Here is a 14,741-nt window from a genome sequence, read left to right on the forward strand (position 1 = left end):
GAAGAAGGACAGCTCATTTAAAGCTGACCATACACGGGCAACTAAAAGCTACCAACCTGGCCCTTTCAGACTGAGTCAGCAACTTACTAGCTCATCTATGGGGGGCTCAGGTCTACCTGCTTGACCAATAACTGCCCCAAAATCAGCCAGCTATCTATCAGACAGACACAGAAAGAAATTGTCAGTGCTTGGTCTAACTCTTGTTGTGACGTTGACCAGCTGCCGTAGACACCATTGTCCCAGTGCTTGGTCTAACCCGCATTCTGGACCAGCTGCCAAAAACGATAAAAAGCCAATATTTGTACAAAAAGAGAACGAGAAAATTTGCCAGTGCTCGGTTTGCCTTTAAAAAATAATTACAAAAAATGAGGTGTTAGTACCACACTTTGGCCAAAATATGTAAGCTCACGTGCCATGTCAAGGCCCCTCATTGTACGAAATTGTGAAATAGCAAAGAGCTTTTTAGCCCCAACCAATTTGGCTGGGGCTAAAAAGCTCTTAGCTATTTCACTATAGCCCCTGAGTTAAGGGGAAGTGCAACAGGGTCTTATTACTCAGTCACATGTTTACTGGGGGACTTGATTTTTAAATGCACTACAAACGTATAATGCTCACAAACAGTGTAGGACTCATGTACAATGAGGGGCCTTGACGTGGCACGTGAGCTTACATATTTTGGCCAAAGTATGGTAATTACACCTCATTTTTTGTAATTAATTTTTTAAATGAAAACTGAGCACTGGCAAATATACTCTTTATCTATCAGACAGGTTTGAAAATCCCCTAGTGACCAAACAGAGTTACTAAAGGATTCTAGCATGCCAGAATGTGTTATTTATTAGATATATAGCTCTGTATCCAAGACTGTAGCTATAGGTTTGAAAATCCCATCACACAAGGACTGCCAAGTGCATTGGTCCTTATTTGATAGACCCTCATAGACCTGATGTGACTTGGTGGGAATGTGGCTGCTTGTTTCCTGATCAAGACAAGGTAGTGGGTCTGGTCTCCGCCTTAAACTTAATTTAAATGGCTCTGGTTTTTCAGCTTATGACTTGTTAAATGACTTGGCTATGAGCTGGAAATTCTGTACCAAAGAGCTTGTGGTCTAGTGGCAGAAGGTACAGTAAACTGTAATATAGGGTTGGTGTACCAATCTCTGCAGCAGACCTATATTAAGTCTCCCTGAGAGCCAAAATTGGGAGAAAGATTGATGGGCAAATAGGTTATATGAATCACGGGATCTGCTCCTCAATGTGTATGGAGATGGGGACAATGTGTTCACAATATATTATCTATCACGCAATAAAAGTGAGCCCACAGTGGGATATCTGCATAAGAAAGAGAGATCCTTTTAGCACCAGTCTGGGAGCCCAGCCCCTCCATCTGCATGTTAGCTTTCTAAATAGCTAAATGTCCACATTAATCAACTGCTCCTCTTGTTTACAGGAGTGATGAATGTATGAGCGAGTTCAGGCTGGCTTCTAGAACATTACAATGGGTGTTAGTGGGACTTTTCCTAGTCCAGTGCCATATAAATCATCTGTATTGTTTAAGGTACATTGATCAGTCTAATGGCTTGTAATAGGCTTCTAATTGCCTCTAGGAGAGGGCTGTAAACTGCCAATTCAATGTGAAATGCTTCATGGCCTGAGTTGAAAATCCCTTTAATCATGAGATCCCAATATCCTGTGGAAGTTAGAGATCAAGGTGGGGTCTGGTCGCTTTTCTTAAACTTTATGGATGAGACCTGTTGGTGTTGGACTTCTTCTAATATCCTAAAGTCAATATATATAATGATCTGGATGTGGTTTCGTTTCCTCAGACCTTATACATGAAACGTTTTGGACCTTGTCAAGATACTGTATCTATAAAGCTAGGTGTGGGTTGGTTTACTCAGACTGGATGCTGGACCATGTCTTATATCCTAATGTCAGGATAACTAGAGATGTAGTTGTGAGTTGGTGGCCTTAGACTTTATGCATTAGACCTGCTGGACTTTGTCAAATATCCAAATATCATGTTATCTTGAGTTAGTTCACTCTTCCCAAAACCACATAAAGAAACTGATTTTTCCCCAAGACTTTAGGTTCCATCTGTATTTGGATACTCGCCTTCTCTAATGTCACACATTTTCTGCAACAAGTGTAGGGGAGGGGAGTCACCTGGGCATGTTCAAAAAAAACACTTTATCAAATGAGCTCTTTCAGTGCCATGGAAGATGCATACTACTCAACTCAACTCAATTACTAACCTGATCCTTTATCTTTTTCCATGGAAGCCCTCATTGTTATTCTCCTGTTGTACAACTGCTCAAAACTTCCCTACAAAATGGCAGGTTTTGGAGATGTTGTGGTGGGGAAGAGTCAGAGAGAGCAGAAACATAGTCGGGAGAGACATTTTAGGGCAACGATACACAACTTTCCACACAAGGACACTTTGGGTAACTTGTTGCTTCATATGTAATAATCAGCTGCCATTAGAGATCCTATAATGTGACACTTGTATGGTTATGGTTGGCCTGAATTAATAATATCATTAGCAGGAGCTAACTGATAACATCAGAGAGTTCTGATACCCATACTGTACATCCTTGGGCTCCAGCACCACTGTCCCTGTATAACTATCCCAGTCATTTCTCCTGCTGTAACCAAATTCACCTGGGCTTTAGTTTCACTGTCACAACTTAACTATTCCAGTGATGGTAGCTCAATGGGTAGCAGTGCTGCCTTGACATGGGGTTCTGAGTTTGAATCCAGCCATGCCACTAATTGGGAGAATGTTTTGTGTGTTCTCACTGTGTCTGTGTGGATTTTCTCTGGGTACTCCACTTTCCTCCCACACTCCAAATACATACAGGCAGGTTAATTGTCTCCTGATAAAATAGCCCCTATTGTGTCTAAATGTGATGGAACAAATGATTGTAAGCACCACTGATGCAGGGACTGATATATTACCTCTGTAAATGACTGCAGATTTTTGTCAGAACTATATAAATGCTAGGAAAGAAATCCTGCTGTGGTCAAATTCCCAAACTTCCCAGGGCCCCAGCACCAATGATTCTCCTGCAATTATTTGATATGCTCCTCTGGGTTTGAGCCCCACTGTCCCAATATAACTTTCCCAGCCTGATTCCCCTGGGTTTTAGCTCCACTGTCACAATGTAACTATCTCAGTGATTCTTCTCCAATGTTCTGATACTGGCGAAGATTTTGGCTCCTCTGTCTCAGTAATTCACCTGCAATAATCTGATACCCATACTCCCCTATGCTCCAACTCCACTGTCACAATATTACTATCCCAGTGATTTCTCCTGCTGCTGAATGATTCCCCTGGGCACCAGTTGCACTGTCACCATATAACTATCTCAGTGATTCTTTTGCAATGGTCTGATACCCAGCAATGGTGTGGGCTCCAGCACCTCTATCCCAGTGACTCGCCTGCATTAATCTTATACCCTTACTCCCCTGGGCTCCAGCACTGTCACAGTGTAACTGCCCCAGTGTTCTGATGTTCTGGAAGATAAGATAAACTTTTTATTTTTTTAATTTTTTTATTCCTCTCCTAGAAAACAAGCTGAAAGCCTTCTCAATAATTGCAGTCATTAAAATCATCAAACACTGTGGATTTGCTATGTGTATATCTCCATATACAATTACAGTTTGTCTGTGTTTAAGATTACATTAGGCTGGATGCAGCTCATCCATTCGGGCTAAATATGCGAATCAACAAACTGTATCTGTGTGTGTAAATATGTCTGTGTAGGTAACTATATATATACATATAGTACAGATATATATATATATATAGATATATATATTTATATATATAGATAGATATAGATATATATATATATACTGTATATGTATATATATATATATATATATATATATATATATATATATATATATATATATATATATATATATATATATATATATATATTTATATATATATCTTTAAACAAGACAACAGAGGGGCGGTTAAGCCTTTATGAATTTACATTTTTGAATGTGAAATCAAATATGAATTTATTTTTTAATATTTCTATTTGGTGACATTTCGTTTAGGGACTATTTCCACTAACACCAGTAGAAGGGGGGAAATGATCACCGGTCCACAACATATTTAATATATAATCGGTAATTTCCATCTAAACAGTCCCTGAGAGATCTGAATAAACAGTCCCATCCGATTGTATTTAGAGATCCCCCTCCCTCCTTTTCCTACAGAGAAGGTACAGGGGCTGGCTCCCTTCCCTGAAGGTGTTATTTTATCAGCATCAGTTGATTTGATAATAACCAGTCGATTATATAAAATGTAAATGAATGTATAATTATAAAATATGGTGTCTTAAGGTGCCCTGCTGCTGATGAATGGCAGGATACTTATTATTGTTGCCTGATGTGACTCTGCCTTACGGACCCCAAACACCAGGCTCCTTCTGTCTGTTGCCTGAAACAAGATATTCTGTATGTTTCTTTCATTTTTAAAGAAGAACTTTGTTTTATTATACACATTTGCCGCCTTTATTCCACTGGGAAATAAACTGGACGAATATCTGCAAATGATCTGCTGTCCAGTGACAAGAGAACTGATACAATATTAACTTATCCCCAACAATGGCAACTGATTAGCCAGCACTAACAAATGCTAATTATTTTTACTTTTTTTTTTAAACTAGGAATTACAATTATTTAACCATCTGTGCGCCTGCAAGCACATATCCTCTGTCCAGGGATGTCATTCATACACGTATGAATATGTAGAACAAAACAACTTTTCATTCAATATTTAAAAAAAAAAGAAGAAAAAAAAAAGAATATGATGATTTTTCTCAATTGTTTCCATTAATATTATTTAACCGTTTGTGTGCCGGAAAGCATACATCCACTGGCAAATATACATCGATATCTGGTCTCGCACAATCTGAGAACAAAAAGGGAAACATTTAATTTAATATCAAAAAAAGATATAAAAAAAAAATAAATACATATAAAAGGAAAGGAAGGCGTGTTTCAATTGTTTCCAATTTGTTGCTGTAAAAGAAAAAGAAATCATTTCAACTCAGTAACTCACTAGAGGCTTTTTTTTTCTCCCCACATTCTCGTCTTAGTCAAATTTGTTTATGCAGAATCGACATTTAATAGGGCTAATTGCATTGCAGTTAAATTGCCCTGATTGCAGCAAAGGGAAGCAATTTGTGAGCTCTCTGTCTGGCTTTGCAAGAAATTGTTCTATATTCACCTCTTTATAAAGGAGTGGAGGTTTAAGGCACAGACTCAGGCACAAATTGCACTTGGCTTGACTGGTTGCATTCAGCTACTATAATAGAAGTATTATTTGACCGCTTTGAATAATGTAAAAACGTCGGATGAAAGCTATTCTCTCCCCCCAAATTGCTTTTAACTTTTAAAAGGACGATGATTCTCTCCAAACCAGGCTTTTGTTATGCTGTCATTATCCCCCAAATGTTTTAACAGCCATCTCCCCACTTTAGCATAATACCCCGAGCTTTGTTTTAGCAACTGCACTGGCAGACAGGGGAGAAATTCAGCTCAACCATCGACTTGCTTGGAATAGTCTTCCCCAATATTTCGTACAAAGCTCCTTCTAAAATGCGAATAAACGCGAAATAAAATTAGCAGTTAAGTGGCACAATTAATCCAGAGTTGAAGGCAACAAAATTACATTAAAAACTGTATACAGCAATGGGATGAATGAGAAAATATTCTAAATGATAAGCAGAGTAATGATATATTTAATAATATATATATAATAATATATATATAATATATATAATATATATATATAGATATAGATATATATATATAGATAGATAGATATATACACACACACACAATTATATATGCGCATAAATATTGTTAAAAAATGTGCAAATCTCTTTGTGTTAATAGATCCAGGGACCCTTAGGGCACCCCCCTGTTGGAAATAGGATTCGATTTTGTAACCAGATTCACCTGTTGTGGGCTGCTCAATTCCTCGCATTTAGATCACTGATATTTCGATTTATTTTCCTTCTTGACGACAAATACAGAAGGCTTTGTAATTTCCAGACTCGTCTGTGACAATTCCCCAGCACCTTACATGACAAGGGGCACCATTGTGATTTCAGTCTCCCCTGGGGATCTTTCAAGAGCGATTAGATATGAAGCTGGAACCTGTCAAAGAGAAAAATAAAACATTTGGAGTAGGGGAAAGCTTCAGAGAGGGGTGTAGAGAATTAACTTCTAAGAGATGACGCCTTCAAACGTAATGGGGAAAGCATAATCAAATATCCTGCAGGAAAGTGTCATCCCTGGTAGGTCTCCAGCCTGACTCTGCTCAGGTGGCAGTTGCACTCGGGGTGTTTTTTTGGGGTTAAAGTGGGATCTGTGAAACAAATGTGAAACCACCAGCCAGGCGTGCGATACCAGCTCTGCTCTCTTTTCGCTTATGCGGTTTCTCCATTAACTTGGACCTGCTAGAAAAAAAGTAGATTGTGACATCACTTTTTTTTCAGCTGCAAAACGTATTATTGATCGGCAATGGGATGGAGACAAATATTTATAACAAGCTCAGAAGAAAGAATTAAATTGACCAGCTACTGATTTGTAATTAACCGCCCCAGCCCCCCCCCCCTTCCCTTCTCCATCAGATCTGTCAGCACAGAAACTGCGCACAGTCAGGACATATCCCAATCAATCCCTATAGGTTTCACTGAGAAAGAAATGGCATCTTGATTTCAATGGGTTGCTGCCCTTTTTTGCAGCCACAGGAGCCCACAACGCATCTCCCTGCTGAGCATTGCAGGCCCCTTTGGCAGGGGAGGGGTGAAAGTCGGATTTCTGGAGCCCAAAGCAATAGAAATTCCAGACCCGTTCCCTGCCCTCAATGCACAGATGTCTTGCATCTCCTCCGTTCTGATTGGCTGCGACGCGCCTCCTGTCGGCGTTCCGTCCTACCTGATTGGTGGAGAGCTGCAGGCAGCGGTACTTCAAAGCAGCGGCTGGCAGGGTTTAGCGTTGAGTGGAGCAGCGCGTTGGAGGCAGTAGGAGGAACCTTAGTCTGCGCAAGTTGTGTGCGGAGACGGGAGCACCCTGCCTGGCAGCACCTCATCCCACCCAGGCACCCTGATCTCTGCCCAGGGCCAAGGGACGGGCTATGGCTACGTCTATACTTGGGGTAAGTTTGATTCCACTCTCTCCCAGTACAAGGGCAGCACAGCAGGAGCAGGATAGAAAGTTGCAGGGTATCCGAGAAGGGTCACAATCTTTTACATAATCTTTTTATTATCATTTTTGTATTGCTGTGACAGTTCTGCCATTATCCAAGTACCAAAATCAACTGTTGCATTACTCCTGCCATTTATCTGCTTGGCTGCATCTCTGCCATTCTGTTATTTCTTTTAGTCGATTCCCTAGGTGGATTGGCACTGCCAAAACTACCGCCATTACTTGGAATTGTCATTAAACCAGATAATACCATGCGCCCTACATACCGTTATACCGCCTGGTATTAACAGTGCCACAGCCTGTAATTATTTGCCTGGCACTTGTATAAACTTATATTGCCTAGAACTGCTGCTTATCCGGATCAAACCCCTACCCTGGTATTATAATAATGCTGTCATTGGGTGGAAGTTACAGTCATACTGCCTGACACTATCTCTAACACAGATATTGACTGGCACTACCAACATCTCCAATATTCACTGGTGAATTCATTGTAATTCTACTAAAACTCAGTTTGTTCTATTGGCATTGTCAATAATGCTGTTCTAGCTTGGCACTGCTATAAATACTTGTATTGCTTGGCATTGCCATTAACACGGGCATTGCCTGGCACTGTATGGTCTGGCACTAGCATGGGTATTGCCTGGCACTCCTGCCCATCTGTTTGGTATTTACATATAAGCGCCTGGTTTGAATTAGCCAAAGCCCCGAGCTGTCTCCTTCCTTCCCTTGTCCGCAAGTAGAAACATTTCGCTCTCAGTTTCATTGCAGCCACTTTGGCTAAAATCGCTTTTAGTTTGTGTCGCTAAAAATGTCTGAGCGTGGGAGGACAAATCGCTTTACTGCCTGGTTCCTTCCATAAAGACACAAATCACAGAGCAAACGAAAATATACGAAATAATCAATAATGTCAAGTTTCTCTTGAAACTGTTTTTTTGGAAGGAATTTATTGTAGTCGCTCCCTCGCTGCGATTAGATCGCTATCCTGAATAAATCGCTCAGTTTGGTTCGTTTTATTCAGAATTTATATGCAATCGGAAATTATAATCGAGTCTTTATTTTACACCTGAACCCAAAGAAAAGGGGAATCGCAGCCATTAAATGTTTTTATTGGCATTATAATTTCAAACATTATATTAGTGACTTTTTAGAATGGGTAATCTAACTCCTATTAACAAAAAAGGAGATTCCTGCCACAATGAACCCCATTTGCAAGAAATGGTATGTCAGCTGGCAGGATACCCAATACATACTCACTGACATTAGATTAGTCAGTAGATTAGACTATTGATTGGGACAGTCGGGCAACAGGAGTGCCAGTGAGGGATTCAGGATGGCAAATCCCTGTGCCCCTATTAATTATGGATCTCACCAGCAGGGTTAATTCTAAGGCTGGGAATATCACTCTTGGGGTGTGCGCTGGATGTGACATTGGTTCCAATCAGCAGGAATTGAGGGGGTTGAAATGGGCCCTAATTCTGTAATGATCACATGAAAGGTTTGGTGATGTGGAGGAGGGTATATCTGTGGCAGGTATCAGAATGCTATTAATTAAGAGTCAGGAGCTCGGATTATGGGTCACAGGTGAAGCTAAATTGGCTGAACTTGGAGGGGACGTTGGAGTCAGTAGATGTGGCAGTGATCACACATTGTGGAGTTTGTCCCACTGGGGTTGGGGTACTGAAGCACAGTTAAACGAGGTTTGGGGAGAATAAATAAGAGGCTTGGATGAGCCCAGTTTGAATGTCAGTTAGGGTCACACTTGGGATGTTTATTTAAGCTCCTGCATGTTCTGGAACTAGAAATGATGACATAGCAGAGATGTATCTGTAACTTTATGAGCTAAATGGGGATCCCGACTAAATGCTACATCTCAAAGAGGTTTAAATAAAGCAAGTCGGGCACCTGTAACGTGTTTATGAGTAACAGGGTGAGTCTTAGGGGGTTTAGATGTGGAGTACACCTGCTAATGATGATGATTTTTTTTGTCCTCTTCAGGAAGAACCGAGATTTGGTACCACTCCCCTAGCCATGTTGGCCGCCACCTGCAATAAGATCGGAAACACCAGCCCCCTGAGTAGTCTGCCAGAGTCCAGCGCCTTTGCCAAAGGGGGATTTCACCCCTGGAAACGCTCCTCATCCAGCTGCAGCCTGGGCTCCAGCCTCGGGGGATTCGCAGTAGCCACTAGCAGGGCCTCCAATGCCCTAACCGGAGGAACCGCCACAGCCAACAGCGCTTTCTGCCTGGCCTCCACCTCCCCAACCTCGTCTGCCTTCAGCAGTGACTACAGTGGACTCTTTTCCAGCGCCTCGGGGGTGTCCCCGCAGGAATCAGCCGGCCAGTCTGCTTTCATTTCCAAGGTGCACGCCTCTGCGGAAGGTCTGTACCCGCGCGTGGGTATGGCTCATCCCTATGAGTCCTGGTATAAGTCTGGCTTCCACTCAGATGTGTCTGGCGGGGCATCGGCCTGGTGGGACGTTCATGCTGCTGGTCCCAGCACTTGGCTGGAGGTGCAGAACACTCAAGGGGCCCTTCACTCTGGGGCTGCCGCACATGGGCAACTCGGAGCTTACAGCCCGGACTTCAGTTCTTTGACCCACTCGGCTTTCAGCTCCACCGGCGCCTCCCACCTGCTCCCAGGGGGTCAGCACCTACTCACCCAAGACGCCTTCAAGCCGGTGCTTCCCTCCTATGCTGACTCTGGGGCCCCCATGCTCTCCGGGGCAGCAGGGGCGGTAGCAGGGGGGTCAGGGCGCTCAGCCAGAAGGTACTCAGGCCGGGCCACCTGCGACTGCCCCAACTGCCAAGAGGCAGAAAGACTGGGACCAGCTGGGGCGAGCCTGAGGAGGAAGGGGCTGCACAGCTGTCATATCCCCGGCTGCGGGAAAGTTTACGGCAAAACGTCTCACCTGAAGGCACATCTGCGTTGGCACACCGGGGAGAGGCCCTTCGTCTGCAACTGGCTCTTCTGCGGCAAGCGATTCACTCGCTCCGACGAACTTCAGCGGCACCTGCGCACCCACACTGGAGAGAAGCGCTTTGCCTGCCCTGTCTGCAACAAACGCTTCATGCGCAGCGACCACCTGAGCAAACACATCAAGACGCACAATGGGGGCGGAGGTGGCAAAAAGGGAAGTGACAGCGACACAGACGCCAGCAACTTGGAGACCCCGAGATCTGAATCCCCCGAACTCATTCTGGAAGGGGTTAGGCCTGGAAAGGACGCTGGGAATGAGTCCTAGGAGGGGGACAGACACCCTTGGGGGCGCATAGACTTCATCCCGGGGGTGCAGCCTGCTTGTGGCGACTTAAACGCATAAGGACGCCTTAGAATTGCGATTGGTTTTTTGGGGGTTTCATAGTTACTTGTTGCTCGTGTGCACTGGACTCTTTGTACTGGCAAAGGCAAACTGAAACTAGAAAATATCGCACTTCGAACTTCTAGATTCAGAGCAATAGACGCAATTCTTGGGGCTCAGAGACTAGGCACCACCTTGTTCTTATTAAAAACACCAGAAAACCCTCCTGATTCCTTTGTGGATTACGACACTCAACCCCATCCACTGAAATCTAGTAACTGTTGTTTTTTTTATGATCCCAAATACCAATTCATCTTTAATGGCAGATTAAGGTGAGAGGATGAAAGAAACTGAGGGAAATATTTGGGACGATTTCTCTGCATTTCCTATACTCTGTATAAAAAAAACTAGACTTCAGCAAGGTCCTGTTGCTTTTTATTCATTTTATTTCCTCCCATTGTAAGCGTTTATGCCAATAGTTTATTTTCTGTGGATTCCTGAAATTCAGGATATTTTATTTTCCTTTCTTTTCTGATGCACTTTGTGAAAGTCAATATATATATATATGTAAGAGATATTTAAAATGTTGATTTAACATTTCACACGCGTAAATTAAAAAAAAAAAGAAAAAAAAGAAAAGAAAATCAAATCTAAATGCGTTTATCTGTATTATATAAAAAAAACAACAACAACAAAATCCTGGTAATATTTTGATTTTCGTATTAAAGACTTCTGATCATGAAATTCCTTGTTTTTTTTTTTTTAAATCTAATTATTCTGAAACATTATCAGGGACCTCTGTCAACCGAGATATTTGTAACACTATATATATCTATCTATCTATCTATCTATCTATATATATATATATATATATATATATATATATATATATATATATATATATAGATAGATAGATATATGAATATATATATCTATGAATATAGATATATATATGTGTGTGTGTATGTGTTTTGAACTAGAAACAACCGAGATATTTGTAACATTATATATATATATATATATATATATATATATATATATATATATATATATATATATATATATATATATATATAAATGTGTGTGTGTTTTGAACTAGAAACAATTTTCAGAGAACTGTACCTGAAACGAAATGTAACATTACAAATCCAGAATTGTTTCAATTGATACAAAAAAAAAAAGGGTAATAATAATTAGAAAATCTCGGTTTACAGATGATCCCAGTGGAAATCCTTACAATAAATACCCCACAGCAGACATTCCAAGCTCTAATAGAAATCTTGTTCCCTGTTATTAATTTTGACTTTGAACACAGAGCAACCCCATGTGTGTTGTATTCCCTCATTAGAGATTCATGTCTTATCAAATATCTAATTAATCTGCTAGACATCATTTGTCCTGACCAACTTTATCTCAGCTAGTCCAGGGGGAAAAAAAGGAAAATCTTCCCTGGGACAAAACAGCCCTTGAAGATCGCTTTTAATTGTCCAAATTAACTGCACACAATTTGCATGTCAAACGGTAAAGGGCAAGTGGAGATAAAATGTAAACGATTTGAAAGCTTCTAAAATAAGCACTTAATTTGATAACTGAGCCTTTTAATGCCAGGAAAGCACCCTCTGCCTTTTATTATTCTACTTTTCTTTTTATATATATATTTTTTTTTTCAAAGGCAAGCCATCTATGCAAATATTCTGTGGACGCTATTGAAAGGGTTCAAGGATATTCTGGACTTCTTTGTGATTATCCAGTGCAGCGTCTTATGCAGAGAGAGAGAGAGAGAGAGAGAGAGAGAGAGAGAGAAAGGAGTCAGGAATAATTAAAGTCTGTGGATCAGGCCTGGGAACACACTAGGAAGAGGAATCTCATTTAGACAGCTTCTTTCAAAATAAGGCACTGTTAAATTGACCAGAAGGCAATTATTGAAATGAAAATTATTTTAACTGGTGTTTGTCTTGTTTCCAGCCACTAAAGGGAAAAAAAATGCTAAATTAAAGTCATTTGGGTTTCTTAAAAAAAAAAAGAGAGACAGACATTGTGTGCTGGAGACAAGGCCAGTTGTTGAAGCCTAGCAAGAGAACAGATAAAGAAGGGAAAAGAAAAGGAGGTGACAGTTGTTCATTTCTGTACAAGTCGCAAATACACGTGCTTGGGGGGGGGTAATAATTAATATTGCATCCACACATTTACCCTAACACTTTAGATTTGCCTGTAAAGTGAAAACGTGGAAGTAACAAGAAGAGTTTCTATTTTGTCATGCTGATCATTAGCAATGCCTAAGTGTAATTGGCTTATTATTCATCGCTCATCCTTTAGTAAATATATGCCATTCATCCTTTTGACGTTTTTCTACTTGTTTTCGTCTCTGAGGTTTAGTTCCCTTTTTTAACCCCTTCAGTGCAGAAGAAGGGAAGGAAGAAATTCAGACTTGTGATGAGTTGTAGAAGCGCTGGAGAGAGTCGCAGCCTGCAGACTATGGGAATGACAGCTTGGGGGTATTAGTGGTGCCCATGGGTATAAGGCTGGGTATTTATCAAGTGAATCCTGGTGCTGGCTGGCTTGCAGTGACCTTTGTTCCTGTACAGAGAGGGAATGAATGAGATCAGGAGCTGTGACAGGCTTTGGGTGGCAGGACTCAGTTGAGTGATCAAGAAGAAACTGGGGAGGGGGGCAATAGCTCTGCCCCGGGGGTCAGACAAATGTCTATCAACGGAGCCTCCCCAGCAAAAAAGGAAAGGGGCTGGGCGTGTCCCAAAATAGAAGGTTTCAATAGTCAGCAATGAGTAACTCCATAAAGGGCTGTCATTAGGCCTACTAATACCCCCTGTAACTAGAGCTTAGCTCATCTGTCTGATCCTCGGATGCAACTAAATAATAGGCACTTGCAGAGAGAATGCAGAAGTAATGAACACACACGAGCATGGACTTGTGCCTGTACAAATACTTGTATATCTTGTCTTTATATATATACATATATATATATATATATATATATATATATATATATATATATATATATATATATATATATATATATATATATATATACATATATATATATATACATATATACATATATACATATATATATATATATATATATATATATATATATATATATATACAGCGCTTTTTCTTAGTGTTTTATGCCTAGAGTAGATCTTATGCATTATTCTTTCGCTCTCTCTTTAAATGCTTTGTACATCTTTATATGAAGAGTTACTTGGGCTTTAGGAAATACAGTAGGATCCCCATATTAAACTATTGGCTCTTTTCTGCCATCTTGCGGTCATGAGGGGCACTGCTTTGGTTTTCCTCAACACCATAATCACTGACTTGATCTCATTTCACTTCATACCAAATATTCGAATTCACAAACAGCCCCAATACCACGTTACTGATAGCGAATGTATCTTCTGTGTTCCCAGGGGAACTTTTCCTATTCTGCCATAAACCTTACCTACAGGGATTACGTTGTTTAGGAAAACATCTTCACTACTAAGTGGAACTGGCAGTTGGGTTATTATAGGAAGGCTAAGGCTAGACAGTCAGTCGGCTCTGGAGGTTTCCTGCTAAACCCTCTCTTGTTTCTGTTCAATGATTTGGCGACCTCCGCACCCCTCTGCTCTCTACTATACACACTGTGTATTATTCTTATGAGATGTACAGTTCTGTATTTATTAATCTGCCACTTGAATTTGACTCTCTCTCTCTATATATATATGTATGTTACTAACCGGGGTACTCTATGTTTTTTAAATACATATATTGATTGTATATCATTAATTCATCTATCTACCTTATTATAAGATCTATCTTTCTAATCTTTATATATCTTTTTATCTAACCTTTATATATCTAATCTATCTATTTTTCTTTCTTTCTTCATCATATAGCTCTCTCTCTCTGTGTTTCTGAAGTCTATTATCGAACAGTCACATTATTATTATGATCTGCAACATTCAACTTCCTACATATATAGGATATTTTGTTTTAAAATATATTTTTTATGACACAGATCCTATCTATCTATCTATCTATCTATCTATCTATCTATCTATCTATCTATCTATCTTTATATCGATCTATCTATTCTAATCTAATAAAATGAACTTGATTGGCAGGACTAAATATATTTAGAATTGCCAAAGCAGGTAGGGGGATTGGGGAGGGGCAGTTTATGGGAATAGGGGAAATAACTGTTTA

At 40.4% G+C, this 14,741-nt stretch overlaps 1 protein-coding gene and 1 long non-coding RNA gene across 2 annotated transcripts; one reads left to right on the forward strand and one right to left on the reverse strand.

Moving 5' to 3' along the window:
- Nucleotides 1–4,060: 4,060 nt before the first annotated feature.
- LOC121398173 lies at nt 4,061–10,282 on the reverse strand. Its single transcript, XR_005964148.1, has 3 exons — nt 10,146–10,282; nt 5,982–6,182; nt 4,061–4,929 (listed from the first exon to the last, which is right to left on the reverse strand). It is a non-coding gene; the product is annotated as an uncharacterized LOC121398173 (long non-coding RNA).
- sp9.L (Sp9 transcription factor L homeolog) lies at nt 7,036–11,279 on the forward strand. Its single transcript, XM_018235922.2, has 2 exons — nt 7,036–7,185; nt 9,234–11,279. The coding sequence occupies exons 1-2, from the start codon at nt 7,165–7,167 to the stop codon at nt 10,476–10,478; spliced, it is 1,266 nt and encodes a 421-aa protein (XP_018091411.1). The 5' UTR covers nt 7,036–7,164; the 3' UTR covers nt 10,479–11,279.
- Nucleotides 11,280–14,741: the final 3,462 nt, after the last annotated feature.

The sequence above is a fragment of the Xenopus laevis genome, chromosome 9_10L (genome assembly GCF_017654675.1).
Source record: "Xenopus laevis strain J_2021 chromosome 9_10L, Xenopus_laevis_v10.1, whole genome shotgun sequence".
Lineage (NCBI taxonomy): Eukaryota > Metazoa > Chordata > Amphibia > Anura > Pipidae > Xenopus > Xenopus laevis.

Bases quoted from the DNA above. Each gene is read 5' to 3' on its own strand.
- sp9.L (XM_018235922.2), top strand. From the start codon at position 7,165: ATGGCTACGTCTATACTTGGG. The intron at 7,186-9,233 runs GTAAGTTTGATT...TGTCCTCTTCAG, and splicing joins TGGCTACGTCTATACTTGGG to GAAGAACCGAGATTTGGTAC.